The following is a 13,026-nucleotide window of genomic DNA, read 5'->3' on the forward strand; positions in this document are numbered from 1 at the left end:
CAGATCTACTTATCCAGCCCTACTCTCTTTCCTGACTCTCATATTTTCATCTCCAACATCCTTTTGGATGTTCCCCATAGGATCTCAAACTAAACATGCCCAAAACTGAACTTATTATCTTTCCCCCAAACCCACCTTCTCATCTTCCTGAAATTAGGAAGATGCCAACATCATGCCAATCACCCTGGCTCACATGTAGGTGTTATTGGTCCTTTACTCCTCGTTAATTCTTGCCTCTCAGATCCAGTCCATTTCAAAGTCATGTTGATTCTACCTTCCCAACACCTCTCATATGGACCCCCTTCTTCATCTAAAACTGCCACCATTGGTACAGGCCCTCATCCCCTTACACCTCTACTATTACAATAACTTGCTGGTTGGCCATCTCATCTTCCTGCAAGATCGTTATCAACTCTGAAACTCAGTCCCACTTGCCCTTGGGGCCCTGCTTCTCTCTAATTGGAGAGGGTAGAGAGTGGCCCTCAGTAGGCCTCTCCTAGATCCCTCATTTAAGGAAGAGGTTCAGGGCAGCCATCTCATTCCCTGCCTGGCTGTAGGATGTCAGCAGACCATCATCATTTCCCACCCACCCCCAGAACCAAGTATACTCTCTCCTTCCCCCTCTTCCTCACTGCACTCCCCCTTTTAGATTCTTTTTTATGTGTGTTGCCTTCCTCTGTTACACTGACATTCCTCAAGGGCAGGGACCATCTTTTACCTTTCTTTGTATCTCTAGTGCTTAGCACAGTGTCTGGCACACAGTAGGCCCTTAATAAGTGTTTCTTAACTGACTACTTCTCTGGAGTCAAGCAGAACAAAATTCTAATCCTTTTCTAATTGCCTTCCAAACACTTGAAGACAACAACCATATCCTTTCCCTGAATCAGAGTTGTTTCTTCTTTAGACTAACCATCTCCAGTTCCTTCAACTGATTCTCAATAGGATATGCCTCCCTGAGCATCATCTTTTTGTCCCTTTTTCAATGAATGGAAAGAGAAGTTATTAAATAATACTTATGTAGTACTTCAACGTTTACAAAGCACTTCCCTTACATCAAATCTGCAAAGGTGACGTAAGCATTATTTCCCCCCATTTCACAATGAAGAAAAGTACTACTCAAGGAGATGACTTGGCTTTCCTGTGATCAAACAGCTAGTAAGTTCCGGGAGCTGGATTTGAGCCCAGGTGTCCAAGGTCTGTGCTCACCACTTAATTACAACATGTTTTCAACTCAAGCACCTGGTGAGATAAGAGGCAATAAACAATGCAACAAAAAATGCAGCAGAACTCCCAAAACTGGAGTTTTGGCTTTGGGGGGAGGAGGGGCAATGCTTCAGGAGGAAGAAGCAGATTTGGAAGGGATTCCAAACGACAGACCTAGTCCAACCCCTGCCCAAGTATGGATTTCATCTACAGCATCCCCTACCAAAACTCCCCCAAAATGGCCTTACTTATCTGGTAATTCCTAAGATTCTTTGAGAATAAACCTACAGCCAAAAATTGTATAAACGACTTCCCTCCAAAAGATGAAAAGGACCAAAGTTGGACTGACTCTGAGAACAGCTGTTGCTAGTCCAACTATGTAGCCTTTGACCTTTCTCCTGGCCAGGACGTGAGGAGTATCAATTGTTGTCTTGTATTATGTGCTGTTTACAATCCCTGTGTGGCATGAAAGGAATTAATAATTTAGCTTCCAGAGCTTATGACCTTTATTGGGGAGCTTCCCGTTGGCTGAACAGAAGCCCAAGCAAGAAGCTGTCCTGAAGCCCCAGGGTTGCTTTTAGTGCCCCCCAGTTTACAGCCTAATTGGGCACCATAACATAAATCAATTATTTCTCCTGTTTTAAGCAACAATGCATTCTATTCTTAATGGTTATATTTCCGACTTCCCTTGGATCAAGCCCATCCTTGTTCTTCCCGAGTTTTACAACTGTATAGTAAACATGGTAGTTCAGAAATGCTTGAAGAAAGCACTGTGGGATTCGGGGTTGTTTGGTAAAAGGAGCACACAGAGGTTATGCTGTTTTGAACTTCCCTTGACCTTTGACTGCCCTTGTCCCCAGCTTATGCTAATTGGAAGGGCAAATAGGAAAGCTCCTTGTAGAAATGAACTTAGCCTGAACCTGTGACATAGCATTGGACTTTGAATACCAGAGTTGGGCAAGTTATTACAGGAGTCCCCAGCATGGGAAAAGTGGCAGCCTCTCTCTTTGCAGGGAGTTTATAGTATTACCCCATCTCCTAGGCATCACCATGTGCTCAGGGATAAGAAGGGTCATGACACTAACTGAATTCAGCAAATCACATCTCACTTCCCATTGCCCACCATTCACCAGTTTTCCACCAACTGGTTTAAACAACAGAGACTTAACAACAATGGGTACCATGCCCATCCTTCTCCCATGTTTCCAAGATTCATGATTGTTATCAGTATGGGCACCATAATATAAATACCCTCACTTCAAAGAGCTTCAATCCCAGTGGAAGTGCTTTCCCTCCTGATATCACAATCCTCTCCACACTTTAGTAGGCAACCTTCATTACCTGACAGCCAACTTCTCTAGTTAGGCCTCCAATGATAGTTAATATTTATATATAGCACTTCAAGGTTTGCAAAGAGTTTCACACAGGTTATCTCTTTTGATTCAAACAACTCTGTGAAGGAGGTGCTATTATTATCCCCATTTTACAGATGAGAAAACTGAGGCAGAGGCAAAATGATTTGTCCAGAGTCACACAGCTGGAGTCTGAAGGACCTCAAAGAAGTTGTGCTACATTTGGTCTGGCCTTCAAGAATCTCATCTTTCTCATCTCCTATAATTCTTTCATGTCTTTCTTCTTCAAAAAGGATCCACCCAATATACTTAAAATAAACATTTTAATTTAAGAGGATAATTTGATAGGTTGTCATTCATTGGTCCTTTATTCTCTGTACTTCTCCACTTCTTTTATATCTGACTCATTTACAAAAAAAATATTGTGAGAAGGATTCAGGATGGTAACCCAATCATCAGAGTAGTACCTTGAAAAAAGAAGGTACATTTATTAATAAGTGTGATTTAGTGGTTTAAGAAGATATAAACATTATTTCAACATATAATAATTACTGAACCACAGAGAAGTCTATAAATCCACAAAAATTTACTCATCTCTTATAGACGACCATTTGTTGATCCATCATCACATGATGGGGGTGGGGGAATCCGTGATACATTAAAAGGTGATAGAACAGAAAACATACAGTTGAAGTTAGGACCCAAGCAGAAAAGGATAGCATGACTTGACTCCCAGGGGCAATATGTCGCAGAGACCATGTGTAAATCAGGTCCTGGTATGTTAAAATCATAATATCATAAGGCTGGAAGGTACCACAGAGGGCACATCTAGTCCAACTGATATCTGAGTATGAAATGCTGTCCTCAACAAGTAACCATCTACTCTCTGGCCGACCATGTGTAACTCTCTCAGTCTTGAAAGCCTTTTATTATTAGACATCATTAAGAAAGCTAGACAAGAAGTTTAAGACCTGTGAGTTTCTGCAGTCAGTTAAGGAGCAGGATCCTGCCTCGGCTTTAGGCTCTCATGTTTCTGATAATTATTTAGCCTGAAGTCAAAAGATCTTGAATTCAAATCCTACCTCAGACACTTACAAGCTATGTGATTCTGTACAAGTCACTTAACCAGCTTATCCAGCTGCGTCAACCATAAAATGGTGATAGTTATAGCACCTACCCCGCAGGGCTGTTGTGAGAATCAAATAAGATAATAATTGTGAAGTGCTTAGCATAGTGCCTAGCACATAGTAAGTACTATATAAATGTTAGCTATTATTGATATTATTATTTCCTGAGTTTATTTCATAGATTTTTCTAATCCCCTCTCTCATAACAACACTGCATTTCTTTTAGGATCTATGATTTCATTGAGTATTCTCCAACAGATAAAGATTAAAAACCATTCTCTGCTTTAGCTCCATTAGTTACCAGAGCTAATTAGTAACCCAAACCCTGACGTCCAGCCTTTCAGTGCTGAGTCTCTCACAGCTTAATTTCAGACTCAGATGACGGTCTTGTCACCAGGACTGTGCCTTCCCAACTTGGTAGGACATACCAGAGTTCGTGCTCTGGAGTTACCTGGAATCCTTTGAGACCCAACATCCCTCCCTTGTATGAAGAAGCCTTAAAGAAGGACTCTGATGAAAGTAACTATTAACAAATTCTTGCTAAAAATCTCTGACTACCTTGGATTCAAGGAAGGGTTGATGGATGACTACTCAGAGGGATATTTTGTTAGGTGAATCCCAGGTACAGTGTGATATCTTGCCAATGTAAAAAGAATAGAAAGATCTCCCAAAGTTAAGTTTCAAAGTTCATACAGCTTCCCCTGGGATTATGATGCCAAGACACAATGACATACTAAAAAGAACCCTGGATTTGAAGTCAGGAGAATCCCAGCCCTGCTGTTTCTTTCCTCTATGGCCATAGGCAAGTCTTCTTCAATGGCCTCATTTTCTTCCTCGGTAAAAGAAGGGAGTTCAACTATATGAATGCTAAGGTCCCTTCCAGCTCTAAATCCAATGATTCTATCAAAGGTTAAATGAATTAAAAGCAGAATGACAAAAACTATTTTTAAGCATATTAATAACTCCTTCAGAGAATATGGTAATATCGCATTTTCTATCCCCATGGAAGACTGAACAACAGAAAATAGACAAGTTATGTAGCATGCTCAATTCAGATCATGTACTGTGGGAGGCCACAATGTCATCTCCTTCTGGAAGTCTGTTTTTGTTTTTTTTTTTAGAGATGAATTTTCATCTATTTGGAACAGATGTGTGGTACTACCAATACGAATATATGACCTGTCAAGGTTTCTTCTATTATTCAAAAATTCCTCTGAATCATGACAGTCACTCAAGCACAGATTTTATTCTAGCTTTTTATCCTCCTAAGTCAAGGCTGTTTATGAGAGAAGAAAGAACAGAAAAAATAGCAAGTGCCACTCCTGACTATAGTATGGCATTTTCCACCCACTGTTTATTAAAACTTGATTTTCAACTTTTAAAATTAATTTCCATGCTATCCAATAAGTTCTGCAGGCACTTACATTTTACATCTCGATCGAGAATATTTATTGGGTACCTATTAAATGTTCTGATAACTACTCTGTGGCAGCTCTAAGCTTTTTAGTTCTAGGATACTTATATATGTGTGTGTGTGTATACATGATATACAGATATAGATATAGATATAGATGGAAAGAACCTCAGAGAGTATCTAGTCTAATCCTATACTTTAAGAAACTGAGGCCCAGAGACAAATGACTTGCTCAGAGTCCCATGGTAGTTAAGTTGATGTTACAGGTTGAAGTGAATGGTGAAGTATTCCTTTCTATTAGACTAGTATATACAAACTCTTTGGGCCCTAAGATATGTGTAATGCTATTTTGGGCTCCCTCACGCATCTAGCAGAGTGCTGAGCCAATAAGGCATGGTATGGTGGGAAGAATGCTAAATTGGAAGTCAAGATAAATTTCAGGTTCAAGTCCCAGTTCTGCCAATAATTCACTGTGTGACTTTGGGCATTTAACCTTTCTATACCTCACTTTTATTGTTTATAAAGAGGGCGGTAATACCTACCTACATTATCTAGTACCTACTTCAAATGGATGTTGGGAGGATCCAATAAAGTAATACATATAAAATGTGTTGCAAACTTTAAAAGTGCTAGAAAAAAGCCCAATATTATTACTACTTCACTTTTCTCTAAATGAAGTTTATTTTGTCTGTTAGACAAATTCTAAAAACAAAGAAGGCAGAGACAGCATAAAGAGATAAAGAGATGCTTAGCAATTCTAATCATGAGGATTTTCAGTTTAAAAGGAGGAGGGTTTGAGAAAAATGTCCATGTATATCTAGTCTAATCTAGCTAAGTAAAGAGTAGCTGCAAAGCAGGGAAAGTAGCAGCAATAAAAATCCTTAGAAACTCAAAGGAGACAAAATATAAGAAGGGAATCAGTGATGAAATACAGTATCAAATCCATAAAAAAGCAAGGTAAACTAGAGATCCTAAGGCAAGAAATTAAATACGATCCCACAAACAATACCGAGATTTAATGAGAGAGGATATGTAATACAGGACATGGAATACAAAATACTTTGGAAAGATTATTCAAAAGTACTAGGACATGTAAGATGAGGGAAGAGGGAAAAGAAAAAGACAGCTTCTATTTAAAAAGATATACCGAAGAAATCCAGGAGCCTAAGATGGGATGCATGGTGCAGAGCATTTGAATGAAGATCTGAGGCAGAAACAGAAGTAACATTGTTATCAGAAGATACTACAGACTACCTAGATAGAACAAGGAAACAGATGAGGAATTCAGGAAACAGATCACAGGCCAGGCACACAAGCATGATACAGTAGTAATGGAGGACTTCAATTATCTGGACATCTGCTGGAGCTTCCTCCTCAGCTAATAATTTCCTGGCTCATTTTAATGATAATTTCATCTTTCAAAAGATAATCACAAATGAGAGAAAATTCTTTTCTGGACCTAATTTTCACCAAAGGAGCTGGCTGCTAGGGAGGAAACGAGATGAGAATAAAGTCTGCAAAACTCTAAGGCAGTGAGTTTTACTTCAATTTCCATGCCTAGCACATAAGAGTAGATGCTCAGGAAATGTTTGGTGACATCACTGAATCTAATTCTTGGCAAAAATCTCCAAATGCACATTCTTTACTATTAAAGGGATGGCTAACATCTTAAAAAACAGCAGTAGTTGATCTTGTCAATATGACCTCAAGAACACATCATCCCTTTTTGACCAGTTTATTGGAGTGGCAGAGGAAGTGAATGCCCAGATTCAAGTGAATTTACCCAGATTCAAAGGATCTGACAAAAAGAGATGTGAGTCTTATGGTTGAAAAGTTAGGTGGATTCAGAACTAACTCTGTAACCAGACCTAAAAAGGGGTCATCACTGGTTTGATGTCACCTTGAGAAAAGGTCTCTGGTAAAATGCCCAGGGAACCACACTTGGCCCTGTGATGATAACTGTTCTTGTTTTAATACTTTTATCAGTGACTCTGACAAAGGAATATGTATTTATCGTATTTGCCAGTGATATAAAACTATCATGACAGCAAAGTCTCTGGCTGATAGTCAAAAATCAAAAATATATTGAAAGGTTAGAACTTTGGGTCAATTATAATAGGATGAAACATAACAGGAATAAATAGAAAGTATTACACTTGGCTTAAAAATTATCCACTGTGCAAGGCAGAGGAAGCATGGCTGCAGAGTAGTTAATCTGAAAATATTTTAAGGGTTTCAGTGTGCTGTAAACTCAGTGTGAGTCAGTGTAACACATGTGACACCCCAAAAAGCTAAGTCTCAGGTTGCATTAAGAAAGGTATTATAGCCAAGACTAGGGAGGGCAGGGTTAATTACAAACTTATCCAAGCACATCCAGAATATTCTATTCTGTGTTGGACACATCTCAGGAAAGGCATCAATAAGCTGGTGTGTGACCAGGATGGTAGGTGGCTATGAGATCATGTAATGTACAGAGTGAAGTAACTGAGAATTATCTATAAAGGGGAGTGGTTGTCTAGATTATACCTATCTGCAACATTTGAAGAACTATCATGAGGAAAGCGGATTAGACTTGCGACTTGTTCATCCTGGCCTAGAAGGTTGAGTTATGAACAATGGGAAGGAAGTTTGAAAGAGACAGAATTTGGACTTAACCAGAACTATTAAAAAATGGAGTGGAATGTCTCTTAAAGTATTAGATTCCTCTTCAAGGGAGGTCTTTTATTTTTTTAAGCTGGATCTTTATTTTTCAGGTATGTTGTAGAAAGGATTTTTTTTAGGTACAAGTTGGTACAGGGTAGGTTAGATGGACTCTAGGGGTTCCCTTCCAAGTGAATTCTGATTCTGAGTCACTCTACCACTTTTAAAGACCAGCAGTGATATGGAAATCACTACTTACTGAGGCAGCATGTTGTACTGTAGAAAGTTCTTCCTTTTACTAAAGTGAAGTCTACTTTCTTTAATTTCTACGTATTACTGCTAGTTATGCTCCTTGGGATAGCATAACATTACATTAGAATAACATAAATATGCGATATGCTTAGGAAAAAAACGTTAATTTGGATTTGCAAAGCTAATAGTCAGTTAGCTATTTTAGTTCAATCATAGTCCTAAAAGGGACATTAGAGTCAAGATACAGATTTTGGCTTGAGATAAGCAAAAACTTCTTTAAAAATTACAATTTCCAAAAAATAAAATTACCTATCTCAGAAGGTAATAAATTCCCCAATCCTGCAGACCTTCAATTACAAGCTGGTGTTAAAGGTAGGTTAAACTAGCTGGCTTCTGATGTGGCTTCCAACTTTGAGGCTGTATTCTAAACTGTCAAGAGGAATGATTCCCCTATGACATTTCTACTTTTACAAACACACTCAACATGCACACACACAAAGATCTATTCTCTCCAAAGATATACTTGCTGAAACTCTTATGAACAAAAATGGCAGACAACTCTTGAAAATTTTGAAACAATTTATTTTAAGCGACCTTAAGGAGCCGAGGGAGACAAGGGAGAAAAACAGTCATGTTTCATGACTCGTGATATTAACTATTTAATAATGAATCAAACAAAACCAACTGAACTTCATAAGATAACGCACATAGTGCTTCATCACATCACCAAATTCAAACTATTGGTTTGTACCTATGTATTGCTAAAAGAAATGCAAGAGGCAGGGGGTAGAAAGTTGAGGAAAGGAGGTATAAGATAAACATTTTGTAGCAAGGTCAAGAAAAATTCATTTTAAACCCTGACCATTGTATGGGAATGTTCTAAAGGGATTTATTGCCTCATGTACAGGTTCTATTATCACTGTCTCTATGAGGCTATTCTGACCCTAAGATTATAAAATACTATGTCTCAAATGTTGTTGAGGCATGCATTCTTCCTCCTTTCACAATTCAGTTTAGCTTCTGATTAAAAACATAAGCCTTTTAACAAGTTCGCCAAAACATGCGAATGGTTTGCTAAACCATCTTGGGCTGCTGGGAGGGAGAGAGAGAGAAGCCTGGCACACAGATGCAAAATACATATAAATGAACTTTCAGGTTCCTATAATCTCTATTTTTTTATACAACTACAGGGAACATTGATGAGTAGGACTTACTATTGGTCGGGTCATGTTCAACTGAGTCATCCTGACAGAACCCTAGGGAAAAAGAAAAACAGCATTTATAATTTGTGAGTTACTTCCAACCTGATTTCAAACAGAAAATAGTCACCCACAAATCTAATGAATGTCAGCAGTCCATTCAGGGCTGCTCATGTGTTACCAAAATCAAGCTATTCTAAAAGACAACATGATAGAATAGAAAGGACACTGGGTTTGGAGTAAGGAGATGATATCTGAAATCCTGGTTTCCAAATTGTATTAGTTATGTGACCTGGGATGAGTTAACTCACCTTGCTGAAGCTCACTCAGTACCTCTGATCTGTAAAATGTGGGCAATCATACTTACACTATTTACCTCACAGGATTTTGAGGAAAGCATGGTTTATAACTTTACCAGCATCCCCTAGACCAGGAATTCTGTCCCTCCTCTCTCTGCCTCCAAGCTGCCCTGGCTTCTCAAGCCTCAGCTGAAATTCTACCTTCTCCAAGAGGCCTTTCCCAGTACCACTAAATGCAAAGGGCTTTACCCTGAAACTACCACCAGTTTATCCTACATATATCTTGGATATACACAGTAGTTTGCATTTTGTCTCCCCCACTAGTATGAGTTCCTTGAAGACAGAGCCTACTTTTGCCTTTCTTTGCATCTCCAGCACTTAGCACTGTGCCTGGCACATAACAGGCACTTAATAAAAACTTGATGACTTGACAAGTGTGGACTATTTTTATTTTATAAACAATTTTTATTATATCAAGTGTAATATTCAAAATGATAAGAGAAGCATTCAAGAACACGTCTGGTATAACAGATTCAAGATGCAGATATCTCATATCATATCAAAACAGAGACAGAATCAAGGGAATTAGGCTACCTTGAACACTGCTCAATAAACTCCAGTGGTTCTCTTACTTCCTCCAAGAGTAAAAGCAAAATACTGTTTGTTATTCAAAGCCCTTCACATTGCAGCCCCCAATCCTACCTTTCCAGTGTTCTTACACCTTTATTCCCCCATATGCATTGTTCTATCCAGTGACACTGGCCTCCTCGTTGTTCCATGAACAAAGCACTCCAAATTTCTTGACTCCAGGCATTTTCTCTGACCGTTCCCATGCCTGGAATGCTCTCCCTCTTCGGTCTGCTCCGACTACTGACCTCCCTGGCTTCCTTATGAAAAGCCTACCTTCTCTAGGAAGTCTTCCCTGGTTCCTCCTAATTTCAGTGCTTTTCTCTCTTTTAATTATTTCCTATTTATCCTGCACATAAGTTGCTTTGTATATACTGTGTTTACATTTGGCTCTCCCATTAGAATCGAAGCTCCTTGAGGAAAAGAACTGTCTTTTTCCTCTTTTTGTATCCACTGTCCTTGGCACGGAGTCTGGCACACAGTGGACATCTAATAAATATTTACTGAATTGAACTGTGAAGCTGATCCAACCATTCTGAGAATCAGTTTGGAATTATCCTCAATCAGTACCATGTGTGCATATCCTCTAACTCAGCAATACCACTACCTAAGCCTGTACACTAAAGAGATTCTAAGAGGAGAAGGACCAATAGGGATAGCGTATTTATAGTAGCTCTTTTACAGTGGCAAAGAACTGAAAACTAAGGCGGCACACAATACGTTGAATAACAGAATCGAGTACGGTATATGATTGTAATTGAATATTATAATGTAAGAAATGGCAAAAGGGATGGTTTTCAAAGAAAAGCAGGAAGATGTGTATGAAGCAATGCAGCATGAAGTGAACAGAACCATGAGAGAGTTATTATTTACATAATAACAATAATTCAGTTAAGAACATTGATCAACACAATAACCAAACATGGCTGCAGAGGCCTGATGATGTTTGGTACCTCTCCTGACAGAGAGATGACAGACCCGTGATGCAGGCACAGAAGGAGACAGTTTTGAACATGGTCAATGTGGGAATTTGCTTTGCTTGACTACACGTGTTTCTTACAAAGGTCTTATTTGTTCTACTTTTTCTATGGGGGAAGGAGAAGGTGAGAAGCAGAGAAAAGAAATGCCTATTATTTGAAAAAAAAGTTTTGAAATTTTAAACAAGTAATCTTTTCCTCCTGCCAAAGGAGGAAGCACTCCTAAAAGCACTGGCACTACATCCACACTGAGACACTACTTGTGTAACACTTAGCAAGTCACTTAACCTGTCTCACTTTCTGCAACTATAAAATGAGGATGATAATAATAGCACCTGCCACCCAGGCCTTTTATGAAGATCAAATGAAATAATACCTGTAAAGCACCTAAGCACAGGTAATGGCATTGTAGTAGGCACTTAAACGTTTGTTTCCTTCCCTATCAAATTCTACTTTGCATTATATCCACCTGTATATATAGTAGGTTCCCACCATCAGATGATAAGCTTCCCAAGTACAGCATTTTTTTCATTTTATTCCATCTCTTCCTCCTTCCATCACCCCACCAGAAGCAGTACTTCCTGTTCATGGTAGGCATTTAATAAATATGTTACAATTAAGTTGGTCAGACATGCCCTGATCCGAAATGCTCTGGCTTTTACAGATTTCCCCACAAGTCGGGGATATATGCCAAGCTACAGGAGCTCCTTGAAGGCAGAGACTTTTGTTAACCTTTCTATTCCCACTACCTAGAACAGTGCTTCGATTCTTAACAGGTGCTTCATAAATGTTTGCTGAATTAAATCGCTAGCTTCACTATGGCTCTATAGTTACCTAAGTCTTTCTTGAACTGCTTCACATTTTCAGCTTATAAATTTCTTGAAGGTTAACGAGTCTCACATGTTAGAAGCCCATAATATAAATAAGTACTTCCTTTCACTTGGTCTCAAACCATTTTCTTACAGCTTTGTTGGGTAACCCTCAGCACTGAGCATTCTGGGATTCTGGGAGCCAGTTTGAGTTCATTCTTTTTAGGCCCCTTTTTTTGGACTCCATCTTCCTTTCAGTTCCATGGTTATCGTCAAGAACTCAGGAAGCCCAAAGGAGATTGACGGAAAGTAAATACACCTGACAAGCTTACATATGGACAACGGTAGGTCAAATGCAATATACCACAATCTAGCTCTTCTCCTTAAACAAAACCACAGGCAGATGTTCAACGGCAGACAAAACTTAAAACTTCAGTCAAAATGACTTTTAACTGCCAAAAGTTAAGGAATCATTGTGTCCTATCAGGTGGTGAGATTTTAGGAGGTTGGAATCAATATAAAAAAAACCAAGATGCCAAAATCAACATTTGATGTATTCAAAGCAAAAGCCAAAACTTTATAAGAACTTCCCAGAACACCATCATAAGGGCCTCGGAAAATTATCCTAAGCCATCAAATCAAAACATGGAATAATTTGAAAAACAATGTTGCTATGTTAGGATTTCTGGTTAATCATTAAGTCAGAAAAGAATACAGACTAGATACATTTTCTGTCCTAGGTTATATATAGCTTCTAAAATGTAATAACCATTCACGAAAATGAAAGGTGTTTTAAAACATTTTTTAAAAAACTGTCAGAGCTGGAAAGGATCCTAGGACCAAAATGCTGAAACTAGAAGAAAGCTTAGAGATAACCTAGCCCAATTCCCTTATTTGACAAATAAGGAAACTGAGGACCAGTTAGAGTAAGGGGCTTGCCCAAAGTCATCCAAGCAAGAAAATGGAACAAAGGTCACTTCATTCCTTCAGGGCAATTTTGCACAACACCAGGCTTCACCACAGCAAAAGATTCCCCTTTCTCCAACTCAGCTGGCAAAGTTCCCTTTCCCTCCTGGGGGTGAGGGGGAGGTGCTCTACACTATAAAGTTCATACAAATAGTAGCAGT

At 38.9% G+C, this 13,026-nt stretch overlaps 1 protein-coding gene across 2 annotated transcripts in view; it reads right to left on the reverse strand.

Moving 5' to 3' along the window:
- The window catches only part of NR6A1 (nuclear receptor subfamily 6 group A member 1), a 258,239-nt gene that overhangs the window by 196,525 nt on the left and 48,688 nt on the right, over positions 1–13,026 (reverse strand). For both annotated transcript variants that reach the window (XM_072631888.1, XM_072631886.1), the window contains exon 2: positions 9,203–9,244. In XM_072631888.1, coding sequence (XP_072487989.1) covers positions 9,203–9,244 — 42 coding nt within the window. The remainder of the gene's footprint in view (positions 1–9,202; positions 9,245–13,026) is intronic.

The sequence above is a fragment of the Notamacropus eugenii genome, chromosome 1, assembly GCF_028372415.1.
Source record: "Notamacropus eugenii isolate mMacEug1 chromosome 1, mMacEug1.pri_v2, whole genome shotgun sequence".
NCBI classification, from domain to species: Eukaryota; Metazoa; Chordata; class Mammalia; order Diprotodontia; family Macropodidae; genus Notamacropus; species Notamacropus eugenii.